General features: G+C 35.8%; 1 protein-coding gene across 1 annotated transcript in view; it reads left to right on the forward strand.

Moving 5' to 3' along the window:
* The window catches only part of LOC138111604 (formin-like), a 140,223-nt gene that overhangs the window by 10,826 nt on the left and 112,505 nt on the right, over positions 1-16,892 (forward strand). Inside the window, exon 3 of the mRNA XM_069017687.1 lies at positions 12,659-12,720. Within this exon, the coding sequence (XP_068873788.1) occupies positions 12,659-12,720 (62 nt within the window). The remainder of the gene's footprint in view (positions 1-12,658; positions 12,721-16,892) is intronic.

A 16,892-nucleotide genomic window follows, 5' to 3' on the forward strand; every position in this document is an offset into this window, starting at 1 on the left:
TTTCTATTATTCTTGGGGAATTCAGTGGATATTGTGAAGATACTTCATGTCCTGTAGTAAGTTTACTCTGATGTCCTCTCTATTATCTCAATATCTGGACAGTATTTAGATACTGGACTATTGGCTTGTTTTGGGCTATTTTCCACAAGTCCCTGTTCATTTGTCTCTTTTTCTCACATCTGTCGTATTTTCACTGTACCAGAATCTTTAAGGTGCTGAGAATGTTTGAAATTTTAGGTTTGGAGGGTTCTTCCATGTCTTAAAAGTGAAACAAACCCAAAAACTAAACAAAAATTAAGTTGAAGTGAAGATGTCTCCTCATTTCCCAGTCTATGGAATTGGCATCCTTACAAGTAGTGAATTACAGGACTGTAAAAGAGTTCAAGTGCAATGGGAAGTAAAGAAGAGAGGACAGATGGGAGTAGATGGAATGGGGTTGAGGGAAGGAGGATTAGAATCGTGTGTTAAAACAACATGCATATTGTTTTATCCAATCCCCTATCCCTAAAAAACAGGTAATTTTGTGAATTTCTTTGAGCATAAATAAATTTTAACTTCCTAGTTACAAAAGGATGCTTAAATGCAGTTATGCTTTATAAAAACTAATCAAAGACTGAGCAAATTACATTTTGAAATTTGCTCATTTGTAATTTTATTGGAAGAAAAGCCTGAAAATTTGCTGCTGTTTTGTGACTGTAGCCTGAGAAAAGCCTGGATGGTTGCATCAATGCATCTGTAAAAATAAATAAAAACTAATAAAAAAGGTGTAGCTGTGGTGAGTAGGTTCCCTTCTGACACCTGGTGGTTAAAGACGAGAACTAAGTGGAGAAATAGATGCGGGAACAAATGCTGTAGTAAAGGGGAATATTGAAAACGGGATCAAAGGTTACCGCGCAGGGAGAAAAGATTAAGAAACCCTTACTATTCTGAAATTTAATGAATCAGTGCAATTATAAGTTAATGATTTTGTTTATACCACAGGGTGTGGTACATCTCAAGAAAGGTAGATTGCACTCAAGTTTTCCAGCTTTTGTTCTCTAATTACTTCTAAATTGTGTTATTTTGCATGTTTCCACACACTGAGTTTAATATGTATGGCTTTTTGCAAAAATGAGTGTACTGACCAGAAGTGGCTATATACGTCATTTAACTTCAAAGCTTCTACTTTCTACATGAAGTTTTGAGATTATGGTAGAGAAGTCTCCTAAATTGATATGTAAAGTTTGGGGAGTAATGCATCTATTTGAACTGTGAGTTATGGAGATTTCTGTGGGAAAGGTTTTCGTGTAAGATTTTATTTAAAATTATTCAAGTAGGTAAGTTGTTTAATTACCAAGAAGAAAAGGTAATTCTTGCGTAGCACAGTTATGAACACAATAGAATAATACTGAATAATATTTTAATGTGTATACTTGCTTTTTGCAACAGCTTTGAAGAATGAAAATTTACCTTTGAAACATTGTGACCCACTGTTTCCAGTATTTCCAGGGTTGTAGGTTGAATTTTCAGGTCACCAGATTGACCAGGGAATGCTTCTACCTTTTCTTTTAGAAATGGTGATGAAGAGTGCATCTCACTCAGTATTATAACAGATATTTTCATGAGCATGTATTGAGTATATTTGTAAACATAGTTGCTGTTTTGTGTTCAGAAAAATTCTGTGTGATGATAAACCTGAGCATACATTAGGCATTTGGATTACGTAGGTTGTCCAAAACATCCAAGTTTTATTTCATGTTCAGTTTTCTATGCATTAGGGAAAGCATGCATGCTTTAGCATGTATTTTCTTTGCAAAACAGTGCAGCATGCCTCATACTTTACTAATCATTAGGAATATTTTATTTCTGCTACATGGTGGCATATTTTGTTTGTCACACATGTCAGCAATATCCATCACTGTTATTGCACAGTCTAAAACTTTTTTTTTTAAATGCATGTTTTGGAAACAAAAACCAAAATGAGGAATTCTTGAAAGTGTTCCCACCCCAAACTTCTGTATTCTAATCAGACTGTATGGAATTAATCTTTCAGAAAAGTCTAAGCTTTCTGATCTGCTTTGGTCTCCTTCACTTACCATACAACATGAAAATACAGTAATGAGTGAGCATGATTGTTATTTCCAGTTAAAAGTCTTGAGGAATGAATATAATCAATGATTTAATAATTCTGCAGCATATGATACGCAATTCTGTGCATATACCAAGCTGGGAGCTTTATAGAAATATTTCCAAGTATATTCGGTTTGTATGGCCTGGTTTTGGTAGTGGGGGGTACTGCAGATGTGGCTTTGTTTTCACAGTGTTACTGCATGTGGCCCATGGTTAACCAAGGAACATCCATGGGATATTTTTGCATGGTAGAAATTTATTTAAGTCCTTGCTTTTTGATTTGATTTGATTTGATCAACAGTGCTAGTGTTTAGCAACACTTCAGAAATGAGGCAGTTCACAGGCAGTTGATAATTTTTTGCAAGACAAAATTATATATGCAGGAGCCGAAAATACCAACTGAGTTACATATTTTCAGTAATGAATGAAAAGCAAGGGGTGTGCAAAACTCCCTGCTAGAATACGTACCTAATGAGTGTAAAATACAAATTCCCTGTGTGAAGCTTAAATACAATCTTACTTATGCTTTTGTCTCTAGCTCACCTAAAACTTTACGAGGAGGGACCACCAGGTGGGTGGAACAGTGTAATGTTGTCTGTCTGTGTCTAGTCTTTGGTCTCTTTTGTTGCCATGAAGGTAGTATTTATCTTTCCTTGATGGAATAGAAGTGGTAAAGCCTGAGTCTGCTATGTCTACCACTGTTCAGAACTAAAAATTTGTTAAGACTACAGAAGTTCTGTAATAGATCAGGAACATTTTTCAGAATTCCAGCTCATGGTACTTCAGTTTCAATGGCTGCCATCCCACTAAAGTGAGTGGAATTTAGGTTAATTTCTTCTTAATCTCACAGTGCTGAGTGTGAAATTTTGCAAAGTTAAGATTTGAGGTCTGGTTGGAAGAACATCACAATTGAGAACTGGTGTATTACTTTCTCTTCTTCCCCCTCCCTCTCCCCAGTTTGTCTTGACTGTGAGCCAACTCCAGGTAAATGTAACCCAATCTAATATGCCTAATAATTAGACATGTTATAATCTGGCAGTGTTTATTCTGAAAGTCTTTGGAGCAAAGACCGTAGTGAAAATTAATGTGATGATAAATCTTTGCATTAGAGTTGTGGAAAAGTATTTGGACATACGCTGGTGCTTATTCAAAAGAAGAGCACATTTAAGGCTGACAAAGGAATCCAGAAAATCCCATTGGCAACTATGCGAGGGCTACCTAGATGCTAACTGATAATGTCATTAGTAATCATAGAATGTTAAGGGGTTGGAATAGACCTTAAAGATCATCTACTAACAACACCCCTGCCATGGGCAGAGACGCCTCCCAGTAATGAATCAATAGGGATGTCTTTTGAAGGAAAAAGGGGTTTAATTGTCCTTTAAGGAAAGTAATTAACTATGTTAACCTAATTTTTGCAAATTTATTTCACTTATAGCTCCTGCTGTGCCTTTGTGTGTTTTCTTGCTCAGTTTTGTATCCACCAAGAGCAGGACATGCAGAGCCTTGGCCGTTTTTGGGTTTTAAGTGAAGCTTAAGGAAGACATTTTGAACAAACGCTCATGACTCAGAAGCTCCTTTTAAGCAGCTCTTTTGAATTATTGAATTATAGACTCATAGAGTAGGTTGGGTTGGAAGGGACCTTAAAGATCATCTAGTCCCAACTCCCCTGCCAGGGTGATAGACACTTCCCACTAGACCAGGTCTGTGTACCATCCAACCTGGCCTTAGACACTGCCAGGGATGGGCAATTATTGTCAAAATGTGTAATATCTAAATGAAGCTGAGTTTGAATTCATTTTAAAAGATGAGTTTCTGATAGTATTCCTCTTTTTTCTACAATAACTTATCACTTCTGCAATTGCTTGCTGAAGTAACTGATAAAACTGAGTGAGACATGTTTTGAAGCATTTATATTTTTCTGTGTATGTTTATTCAGTAGGTAGTTTCCTGTTGTCGTGCTTTTCATAGAATTACAGAATGGCAATCTGCTGACTTAAAACTTTGTAAGGATTAAGATTTGGTTCCTTTTTTTTCTTTTTTGTGATCCTTTTTTGTAGTTGAGTAAGGAATACTGGATGTTGGTGAGGATTCAATGTGATTATCTTACAAGATTTATAAACAAACCTTATGACCAGGATAAAGCCTTCTTACATTATGTCAGTGAAGAACTAGTCCTTAATTCTAACACGAAACACCATTTAGATGATGATGTGAGTAGACATCATACTAGAAGAAATAAATCTGAAGGACTTGGAAGCCCTCCTGCTCCCTTTGAAGTTTCATAATGAGAGTCCAATCATGTTTGTTACAGCTGCATGGTTACTTCTTAGGAAATAAGACAGTGTTAAGACAATTTTGCATTAGTTAAAGTAACTTATATTGAAACTTGTTAGAATTTTTCTGCACATGCCATTGGTGATCTTAGGTTAGGAAAGTTATTTTGTCTGTATAGACTGCCATTAACTGGACTTCTGGGTAGGGTTGTCTGAGAGACATCTTTCTCCCTCACAAGTCAATTGCTAGCATTTCCCGTTTCCCTCATGTCCTCGTTTTGTCCAGGACTCTAATGTTATTTGATACTGCCTTACATCATTGTTAGGGGTGGGGAGAAAGGGACTCTGGCTTCCAGTAGAAAAAGCATGGCAGGAGGGGAGAAGCTGTGCTCCATTGTTCATTGTCTCAGGGTCCAGGATGAGCACTTTTGCATGTGACTCACCCTCTGTCTTCTATACGTCTGTTACTAATATTGTTGCCATTACTGTTCATTTCTTTATCTCATTGCTGTTTCCAGTAAGCTGTTCATACCTCAGCCTGTGATCTTCACTTTTGATGCCTCCAGTTCTCAACTCCATCCCGCTGCAGCTGGAAGGGAGAGGGGAAGGAGGAACAATGAGCAGTGTGTCATTTGGAGAGTCTTGGTGGGGGGCACCAAACTGAGGAGTACCATTCCTAAATCACAACACCTCACTCGAAGTGGGCTCTTCCTCACAGGACTCTGGTGGTGGTGCAGAGTTTTGTAGAAACACTTAGGTACTTATAGTTACAGGCTACTTGTGTGATTTCCTGCCTGCTGGGAAGCCAGGCAAGTGGGCAAATCATATTTGCCTATCCCTTAAATATCTCATGCTTTTTCCCTTTATTCCAATGAAACAAATAAGTAAACAACATCTTAAACTTGTTTGTGGAACAGAATAAGAAAATCTTTGATCTCTTCCTATGCAACTTCTTGAACAGTTAACAATACTGATCATACGTAGTTCATATTTTGAAGATCATCTGAATTTGTAACTAGAAGGATTAGAGATGTACTTGTTTTGTAATTCTGTGTGTTTTAAAGGAGTCAGCTGAAACTAAACCATCCATTCAATATCCTTAGCACTTTAGTATTGTAACTCAGCTTTCTCTGTAGAAACCATAGACCCAAATGGGCCCACAGAAATTACGGATATATTGCCTGGAGACCATGTTTATCCTAGAAGTTCAGGAAAATAATAAAGTGGTAAATATTGATGGACTTGTACATATTCAGATACCAAAAGCCTATTAATACTAGAATATTCTGCTGGTTTAGATACTTGATTTTTATGATTATTAAGGGTAGATTCAAGCAGTCCTGTGTTACACGTTTTATTTGCAAGATTAGCTTTCAGGGCCAAAATTTTAGAAAACACATTGCTTTAAAAATTAGCCCAATATATTGAATATCTCTTTCTTTCTTTCAAATTATTTTGTGTTAAAATTTAAAACTCATAAAGTACAATAACTATTGAAAAGATTGTGGGTTTTTTATAACTTAATCAGGGTAACCAGCTTTTCTGTATTGCATTACTTTTTTCCCCATAGGTAAGTTTTGGTATCTGCCAATGTTCCAGTTTGGCCAAACTTAGAAGTACATCCTTTGAGAGAAGGCAGGTTACAACCATCCCTCCCCCACCAGGTTCGGGAAAAAATAAATTTTCCTTGAAGAAAAGTGAAAGAGATAAAAACTATTTATTTAACAAACACACAGGAAAAGGATAATGATGCTAAATAATAAAACCTCTCTCTCTGCTGAGAGAAACTTGGGAAAATTTCAGAGTCCTTCTGTAGATCTCTCTCCCCCTCCTTGGAGCTGGGACGGGGTGGTGTATTCTGATGTTGAAACAGTCCAGCAGAGAAAGAAAAAAGGAAAAAAGAACAAAGTCCCAGGAAAACAAAAGTTCAACTCTCTGTCTGTCTCCGGAAAAAGAAAAAGGAGCTGAAAAACTGGTCGAAAGCAAGCAGGGTGCTTTCCCTGCTGTCACTCTGCTGCCGCAGCTGAACACAGAGCCCTCTCTATCCCTGTGTCCTTGAAAACAGGAAAACAAACTGCTTAGAAAGTTCCCTCGGTTTTGCCTCTCCCCCTCAGACTCAGTTTAAAGGCACAGAAAGGCAAAAAATTATTTTCTGGGCATGGGGCAGCAATGGGGGATACACATCACAAAGTCACCCCAAGACAGCCAACTTTCTGGGTTCCAGGTACTTTTTAATTTAAAAATTGCTATTCAAGAGAACATGAATAAAACTTTCTGGTGTCATACCTGTATACCCCTAATTTTCTCTGTGTATTTGTACAGTTTTCACTCTAGCAGATGTTGATGTCTAAAAGGTTGTAGGCATTTGTCCAGTGTTTCACAGTGTGTGATACTGTTGTTTCACACAGTAGATGTTTGTGACTCTGTAACAAATTCCATGTCTGCTGCTGTACAGCATTTTAAGCCCTTTGTTCACACCGTGTCCATCTTCCTTATTCACCCATTTTTAATTGTTTGGGGTTGCTGCCTCAGCTTTTCCATTGTGCTTCAACAACAATTCTTTTATCTGTTTGCATACCATGTTTGATGAAATTATAAGTCACAGAGTTACTTCCTCCTTGCACTTGGTAGTAAAACACACTTTTATTTCCTTCTTGCAGCCATTACTTGGGTAGATGGTAATACCCGGCTTTAAATGGAGTATTTCAAATGTTGTAGTACCTAATGATAAAGAAAATAATATATTTTCTTGGTGTACTGGTATCTTTTTAATCAATATCATCTTTATATGATTCATATTGACAACATACTTTAAAATCATGAAGCAGACTAATACCAAACATGACAGTTAGGGAAGGAGGGGTATCCTGTTTGGACTGGTTCTGTCTTTGCAATGTTCAATGCTAAAATAATTTTTTCAAAGTCAGATAAAATACTAATTAGGATTACTTTTTCCTGCAGTTGCATGTAGGCACAACCAAATATAGCAGAACTGGAGGTTCTGATACTTTCTAATAATGATTGTATCAATGGGTGGCAGAACAGGATCATGACAATTCTCTAGTTCATCACTTCAGAAATTGTGTTTTATTTATTCCCAAGCCCCTTATAAGAAAATACATTTGAACAAGGAAATGTGAAATGTATATGTTAACTATCAAATAACATTTAGCAAGCTATTCCTTAGGAAAAAGGTAAGACAAAAAATGTATTAAAATAAAAATTTATATTAAAAACTAATGAGATAAGAAGTTCATACCTAGAATGAAATAATAGCATTGAACTGGAAAAGTAAGACTTGAGAATTTGCAGCTGATACAAAGTTAGTAAAAGAAGGGAGGACCTGAACGCAAATTTAGCATTCTTTCATCAGGATGTTACCTGCTGGCTATGGCAAAACATGGGAGTAAATGGAAATTTATGTTTCATGGTAAATGGATTTTCTTTTTACAATGAATAATTGATTTCTTTTTCTAACAACAACATAGAAAAAGGAAATTTTGCATTGTCATGTCACTGTATATCTTTAGTGTTCACTCTATACAGCTTCCTGTGTACTTTGCCAACTTTCATGTTACTTTCAAAAAACATTTTAGTGAAACATTTTACAATGACATGGTATTGTGTTGCTAAATATCAGCAAATGTAACAAAATTTGTTTAAGGCTTATTAATGTATTTCTGCTTTGTCTCACTATCTTAAAAAAAATGTTCGGTTCTATAAAAGTTTGCGTTAGCTGCAGTGGGTTATAATTATTGATTGCAGGAAGCATCAGATTGCAAAAGTAAAAAATATGCCCAAGTGTGCAACAACTTATATAATTTATTAAATTTTTCTTGGGGTGGAGTACTCTCAAAACAAAGGAAAAACTAGTAAATTAGAAGTAGTAAATGAAAACTCAGACTCCAAGCTGTTTGGAGTGGAATCTGTGCAATGTGATTGTTTACTTTTTTGCTTGAATGCCTTTCGTAAAGGGCTGACGTTTTAAATTATTTTCTCAGTAAACAAAATCCTAATTCGTGTCTGGTCATTTTTCAGGATGGGAGCACTTAGCACTTGCCATCTGATTTTTATCTAACTTGGCTCAAAAGTCCTTAAGAGTAGTATCTGCTTAAGGGGAAGCTAACTTATTTATGCCCTATGGCCACTCTCTTCTCTCAGGCAGATTGGAGACCAGGCAAGTAGAACAGGTTATTTGTACAATCAGCCTTCTGTTATCCATCACAATAAAAGAATTTAAAGCTTCAGAAAATTGACATTGAGGTGTTAGAGCGTGTCCAGGGCAACAAAGCTGATGAAGGATCTGGAACGTAAGTCCTATGAGAAGCAGCCAGTGGAGCTGGGGTTGTTTAGTCTGGGGAAAAGAAGGCTCAGGAGAGACCTTATTGCTCATTACCTGAAAGAAGGTAGTGGCCAGGGGGTTGGTTTCTTCTCCCAGTCAGCTAGTGATAGGATAAGGCGAAATGGCCTCAAGTTGCACCAGGAGAGGTTCAGTTTGGGTATTAAGAAAGAGTGGTTAAGAATTGAAACAGGTCACCATCCCTGGAAGTATTCAAAAAATGAGTAGCTGTGGCAGTTCTTGATATGGTTTAATGGTCATGGAGATACATGGTTGAAGGTTGGACGTGATCTTTGAGGTCTTTTCCAGCCTTAATGATTCTTTGATTTTATGAAAATGCAACCCCCCTGACATGGCACAAACTAGGTAAAAAGTCACCTTGTCGACACAAGGATCAGCTTGGAGCTATAAAGTAGGGTGTAAAAATGAGGGAGCCAGGTGCTGCATGGTATCAGGATCAGTTTGAGCACACACTGGAACACAGAAAGGTCTGGCTAAACATCAGGAAACAATTTCTCACTGTGAAGGTGACTGAGAAACTAGCATAGGTTGCCCAGAGAGGATGAGGAGGCTGGAGATTCCTGGAAGTATTCAAAAGCCATTTGGACATGGTCCTGGGCAACCAGCTCCAGGAGAGATGGAGGTGCAGACCAGGTGGCCTCCAGAGGGTCCCTTCTAACCTCAGCCATTCTGTGGTTTGTGATTGGAACCTTTTTTCAGTGTCAGTCTTGAAGGTCCTTAAGGTATGGTAACAAGGGAAGTGGGAGGTCCTTCACTTCAGCTGCAGCCTTGTATCTGGGCTGGCTCTGAGAGCTACCCTCAGGTGTTCATGTGTCTTTACTAATAAGGCCAAATGAGTTACAGTGATCATGTGAGAATCAGACTGGCTACACATAGAGCCATATCACATTCCTTAAACTCTGACATCATTAATTTTTAACCTAGACAAATCACTCAGTGATATGTTGGTATTTCTGGATTTCATGTGTAGTCTACATAAAATTTTTTTGTGAGTTAAATGGAATTTAAGAATTCAGTAGTTTATAAAGCCTGACTTATATTTTGTTCTGATTATAGTTCCTTCTGTTAACATGTCATTATTGTTTACTTTGCTGTTGTGATTTTTACCACTCTAAGCAGCATCCCAACACCACTGTATAATTAAACTTTATTATTTGGTTGCCAGTATGTTAAAGAACTGATTTTTGGAATTACATGAATGCAGTTATTTTTTCTAGTCAAATTCTTCAGCATTTTAATGATTTTGATTGCCATGTGCAGGTTATTTTCTTAAGATGCTAGCTGTGCATGTAGAATTATACTAAATTAAGGTGACTTCACAAAACATAGAAAAGGAATGGACGTGAGTCACTTTATATTATGCAAAACAATGTAATTGTGATGTGTTTTTCATTATAGTATCTTGTACAGAAAAATAAACATTTGCTTGAGACTTGAAGTACTTTGCTTGGTGTCAGCTTCTATCCAATAGATAGTTTGTTCTAGTTAAAAGTAATATAATGGTAGAAAGAACCAAAATAAGCTTATGCTGTTTAATGTCAGTTTATATCATAGTAGACAATCTGTTATATCTTACAGTATATCAGTTTATGATGCGCTTACTTTTATGCAGTAGCAGTGTTTTAAGAAATTAGTTAGGATTATTAATTCTTATAAATTAGTACTTTCTAAGTATATTTTAAGGAATAAATAAACAGTAAAAGAATCTTACCTCTATCTTATCTCTGCTTTAGAGCAAAGCTTAAACAGAACAATCTCTAGAACTTGTTTCAGGGCTTTCAACTAGAAGCAGTGAAAAACATGTGCCAATAATGACATGTATTTAATTGTTAAAAAATTTTTAAACTTCTTATGCTGCGTTAGATTTCATTCATGGAAGTTCTTCCATCATTCTCTAATTGCACAAACCTCTACAATGCCAAGATAAAAAAACAAGCAACAGAGGGTTGGGAATGGGTAGATATGGTGAAAAATCTGCTTGTGGCGCTAGTGCAGGTCTATGTCAGCATAGGTGAATTATGACTCTCTTACCCAAATCCCAAAGAATTTTAAGCATTGGGCAATCCTGCATAGAAAGTAGATCTTTTGTTAAGATCGATCTGTATCCTTCTGTTAGCCAAACTAAGAACTGATTGTTAGGAGCATTTTCAAAGCCTGTTTGCTTCAGTTACCATGTGACCTTAAAGAGCTAGCCTTCAAGTCAGGACCTTCATGAGGTTCATGCCCTGCAAACTGAGTGCTTAAGCAGCTGAGGTGCCAGAAGGGTCACAACTTTTTCTGAGGACCTGAGGCAACTGTTTTATGTCCTGTTTAGGTGAATGGATATGCAGAGCCTGTAATTCCAGAGGGAATATCAACCAATCAAAGGAATTAACAGCAGAAAATCTTAAAAGTTTGTAGACCTAACCAGTTGTGGTTCCAGCAGAGCAGTCAGGCAGTTTTCCCATGCTGGAAAGCTCGAAGTGGAGACTTGTTAGAGGGCAAGGAGAAGTTTAGATGCTATAACTAGTTGGAATCACCAAGGTTTTTATTTTATACTTTTTAAAATATTGATCCCTTCTGATTTTGTGTATCAATTCAGCTGCTTGCATATAGCTTCACCTGTGTTTGAAAAAAATAGCCTTACATTAAAAGCTTCCATGTCATGCAGATTTCAGGGTGATGATCAAGTTATCTTTTCTTTCCTCTTTCCTTCATGTGCTCTGAAGAGAAAAAGGAAAAAAGAAATAAAAAAAGCACCTGACCACTGGAATATTTTACTGATCTGGCACTTTGGTCCATACTTTGATGTTTTAATGCTATTTTGTTAGTTCTGCTATTGAATGGATAATACAAATTCCTTAGTCTTAGAGAACATTGACAGTAAAATTGAAATTCTTCGGACTATTTTCAATCCTTGTTTAAATTAGCATTTAGTTGAGAAAGCAGAAGCCAAGCCAGGAAGCTGGAAATAAACTTTTGAAAGCTGATAGAAGTGGGACTTTGATCATCTAAGAATGAACTCTGGTCGCTTGTTTAGGAGGGCTGTAACTTCTGGGCCAGTGTCTCACAGAAGGCTCTCTTAAGGTGTCTTAACCCTTACACCGATACATTGAAAGGGTTTCTCTTTCTTCATCTGGCCAAATGCAGTCATTGTATAGGTTGAGGGGAACCATAGTATTCGTGGTCCTAGAGATGCATTTGGTAAATCCACACCATCACTAAACGTGTGTGATCAGTGCCTGGCCTCCTAATTTTTTCACTGCTGATTTAAATTTCTCTGGATTTCAGTTTCAGTTCAGCCTTTGGATTTTGTTATATTCTCACTAAATGGCAGAGCTATCCTCTATCTCATTCACAGTATTCTGTACTTAAGCTCTGTAATTGATCTTCGTCTGATAGAATGAAGGCAGAGAATTCTTTTTATCTCACTGGTACTTTCTGAGGTCTTCATTTGTATTTGTGATTGCTGTTTTATCCAGTTTAACTGTATATAGTGATTATATGTTTGAAGTTCCATTTAAATCACTGTATTTTATGCATGTTATTTTAGAATTCAGGTGGGGGGGTGTGTACATGCATGTGCATGTCATAATATCAGTTCCACGTTTATCTGTAAAATTAAGCAAAACTAAAGTTTCCTTTTGTTATTTCAGTCTTTCATATCTTTTCCCCTGTTTTCCCTTCTCAGCATGGAAGACCTCTGCTTTATCCTCTTCTCTTAGAAACACCATGGAAAATCTGGTCATGTGGTCTTAGAAAAAAATGCTAATTACTCTGTTCAGGTTTTCTTTTCCATCACCACTGTAAAAGGTCATTTATTTGAGAGCCTACACCTGCATTCTGGAGCTGGTGGTGTTGTATGAAATACTCTATGCTGAAGATGGTATATTGATTTCTGACTCTAATGGAAAGTAATTTTTTATTTCTACAGAGTACCAAGCTGCCATTCTGCATTTAAAGAGGGAACACAAAGAAGAAATTGAAACATTAAAGGTACACTTTTGTAATGATTTACTTTCTTTCCCTGTCTAGTGCATTTTACAGATTTAAGTAGTGCAAACATATACTTTCTATCAAATGTTAAGAATTTAATTGTTTCTTTGTAGAAGCTGTTTTCAGTTGACTGTCAACTCAGCTAAAATTAATCTGGTTAAAATCTGTACCTGCATTCATAAATTATGTCAAAAAGCAGTTTTATTTGTTTCCTCTTTATCATTTTCCTTATTGTTGTTGTCTTAAATTCTTCCCCCTAACTCAGCAGTGCAGTATTTTTGCATTAGCACTGGTGTTTAACTACTTACTCTTTCTCAGTGGAACATACTTCTGTAAAAGCAGTTTTCTGTAATTTTAACAGGAATTTAACATAAGCGTGTGTGATGAGACTTTCTGAAGTTTAGTATTGAGCACTCTTTATTGATGTCTCCTCTTTTAAAGTATAAATTTGACCAACTAGTTATCAAAATCAGAAATAACAGAGCTTAGTATTAGAACTCACTTTCCTTTGGTTAAGTAAAGTGGAATTCTACAAGAAAGTGTTTTTATCATAACAGTAGGAACTTAAATGGCAGTATAACTGAATTTGGTGATCACTACCAGTTAAAATTAACGGCATCTTCCTTTTCTCACCAGTTATATTTTTAAGCATAGCTGCACTGTGTTCTAATACAGATTCATGTGCTAAATCATTAGTATACAGGTCATCAATGACAAAACATTCAGTATTTCCTTTGTCATCATTAAGGCAAATAAAATGGAAAATAAACAGATTTACTAACACAGGAATTCTGATAATCCAGTACATTGATACATTAACAGTGTCATTAGGCAGATCACATTGTATAATGTGAAGTATTGAATTTTGCATTTATAAAATTCCAGTGGGAACATATAATGGGGAAGTAAAATTGTGGCATGATTTAATGTAATAACTTTTTGCATTTTATTTTTTAAAAGTATAACAGTAAAATATTATGGTAGATAGCCCAACTATTGGAAATTCTTGTGTTAAATGATTTTGTGCTACTCACTGAAAGAACCTACAGACAGGAGTTTCTCTGAACCAGCTCTGTAGCAAACTGGTCCAAATCCCATATCTGATGTTTATGAAGAAGGTTTGATTATCATACTTTCTCTGCAAAAGGTTAGGAGTGAGACCCTTAGTCTTTGTTATTCCTAAAAGGCTTAGAAAAACGTTACGTTCTGGAAGGTATATGTAGGGGAAAGTTATCAAAATATTATTAAACTGTCCTCTGAAGGTGAAAATAAGCAACATTATCTAGAACCTCTCCCTTGAAATCTGTATATAGTGGCTTATAAGGGAGTATATGTTTGTTCTTTAGCCTTAGAATGTGCCCTATACTTTTGTACTGTTTCTTTTTGTAAGGTTGTTTTTTTTTTTCTTGAGTGTGTGAACAGGAATTCCTAATTGTTTTTTATTCTTCAGTATTTGTTATTGCTGTGTTAATTTCATATAAACTTCATACAGATTACCCAGTGTGCACCCAGGGCTTTACCCATACCACTCGTTTGTAGGGGTTGGTGAATCTGTGAGACAGTGAAGTTGCAGTGAACGTAGCAGTCTTGAAAGATGTTCAACAATCACTGGGTAGGGAGGGCGAATGACAGTACTGTATTTTATTTTGCCGTCTTTATGTTACCACCAAAACTTGAAGCTTTTTTTCATTTTTTGATGTCACTGAAATCAGTTTTTGTCATGTAATGTGTATACTAATTAAGATTACAAGATGTATTACACCAAGTCAGTTAACTGATGAATCTGTACCATCTCTTACAATCTGCATAACACATAACTCTTGAAGGGTTAATGAATGTATATAATTCAGCTGAATCATCCACATGAAGGTAATGTCTAAAAAGGGTAATGCATCTTGAATTTTTCACTGAATATTTACAAAATACTGAGTAATATATTTTTGAGACATGAAACAATTTCTGCTCAGTACTGTTAGGTGTTTTGCTTTCCCTGCTCTTGCCGCTAGATGTCAGCTGAGTCGTTCAGAAAAAGTTCCCAAAAACGTGTGCACGTTTCATACTTCCGTCTAAATTGAGAGTGTGTGTGTGGTGGTAACATCCTGCCCACTGTTTGTGTATCTGGCAGTTTTAGTTTTAGGTCAGAAATTATCTTGCATGTTATGGGACTAGATTGAAGTTGCTCAATAGTTAAGTCGTGGCTGTCAACACCTTCATATTGTTTGTTCAGCAGAACCAAATTTTGAGTGTCTAATAACCAACTAAGTAGATGACAACAACGTTAAATCAAAATACTGTAAATGGACTTCTGACTTCTGAAAGAAAGGAATTTACATGAAGGCAATATTCTGATTGCAGTGCTTAATATTTAACCCAACACATAGCTGCACAAGGGTGCAGCATACTTTTGTTTTCTCTAAGTTAAGTTGATAAAATGAGTAAAAATTTCAGTTTCTCCCTGATGTCTCCTTGTTCCCTTAAGCATAAAGGTACCAAATATCCCTTCATCTTTAGTTACATGGAAGGTTAATACTGCTTTTTGAAGATGGAATGAAAGTCCTAAGCTGACCTATAACCCTGTACCCTATGCATGGGTGGTTTTCTCTGATACAGGTTGTTAGGCTTCCACTAGCTCACTAGATCTTTTACATATTTCCTAACTGAGAATAATAGTATCTTTAGGTTTTTATATTCCATAATAATATTACATAATGCATGTTATATAATATAATGTAAGAAATGTTAACAGGTATTTGGTAAAAAAAATATTAACTATAGCTAGGTTATAAATTATTCAATAAATATTGTATATTAAATTCCTGTTTTTACATCTCTTAAACTATCTCATTGCAAATTTTAGAAAGAAATACCTATATAGTTACATCTAACACAGTTATAATGATACTACTGAAGCTTAAGGAGTAGTGAATGGTAATGCAGTTGGTATAAAACTGCCCGTGACATTATGAAAGAGCAAGCTGGCCTCATTTAGAGAAGAATGTGTCATGAGGTTTTCATAGTGACCTTTGTGGCCTCCTTGGTAAAGTTTGCATTTTTGCTTTTTTGTGAAGGTTCCAAGAGCTGAAATGTAGAAGTGGGTGGAAAGTAATTTCCTTTTCACAGAAGAACTTGCTTAACTTTGAAAGCAATTTCTTATCATAAATTGAGATTAAAAACCAGTGCCTCAAAGTGCCCCAGAAAACATTGAAATATGTGGAAGAAAAAGGAATGTGAAAGGAAAAGTCGTAGTACCAGTCAAAATTATCTGATAATTTAAAATAATTTATTTTTATTTTGTACTGAGACCTCAAAGGCATAAAAATATTTAATTTTTTATAAAGTAATAAAACTCTAGCTCTATGATCACCATTTCATTGTTTTAAAAATCTGTTTTTTCATTTCTCATGCTTCTTAAGTCCTTCCTTGTCTCTTTGTCTTTTCACCTTCCCATTTGTTATCCCTCATGGTCAGTATGCTTCCATTTATGAAGGCTTCCATTGCTCTTTAATTATAACATGGGTATAACAAAAGGTGCTGCTTCTCCCTGCTATGCTTTGAAATTTTTAATTCAGCTGTGGGAGGCAATGGTAAATAGTGTTGAAAGCGCTTGTATGCCAGAATGCTTATCAAAATACCTCTTTATAGAAGTGGGTGATTTCAGTTTTATTTTGGCAATTTAAAGTGTCTTTCACTTATATGTGAAAGTAAAATTTCGTTTCAGCTTCAGAGCATACATCAGAAATTGTATGTTTTAACACCAAATCAAAATATTTTACAATGTTTTAATTTTTCTAAATATTCTTTTTTATGGGTAGACTATTACAACAAACTGGAATCGTTTTGAGCAGATTAAATTGAAAAAAATCTGACCTGGATGATCTTAAGGATTTTTATTACTCCTTCCTGGAGAAAAAGAAAAATTTTTTTTTTTTCCCACTCAGTTTTGTGTGTGCATATGTGAATTCTTGCATGCGGTAGGGATATCATGTTTTGTCAGAAGTCATTATGTTCTGAAATCTACTATTAAAATATGATGGCAAATGATGAATAGTGTTGAAAGCTTTGATATACCACAGTACTTATAAAACACAAAACATTTGCATATATGTGGATCTATGCTGACTTTTGGTAATAAAATTTTGCTTCGGGATGATGAGACTGGTGTTTTTCACAAG

Source organism: Aphelocoma coerulescens, chromosome 5 (genome assembly GCF_041296385.1).
Source record: "Aphelocoma coerulescens isolate FSJ_1873_10779 chromosome 5, UR_Acoe_1.0, whole genome shotgun sequence".
NCBI lineage: Eukaryota > Metazoa > Chordata > Aves > Passeriformes > Corvidae > Aphelocoma > Aphelocoma coerulescens.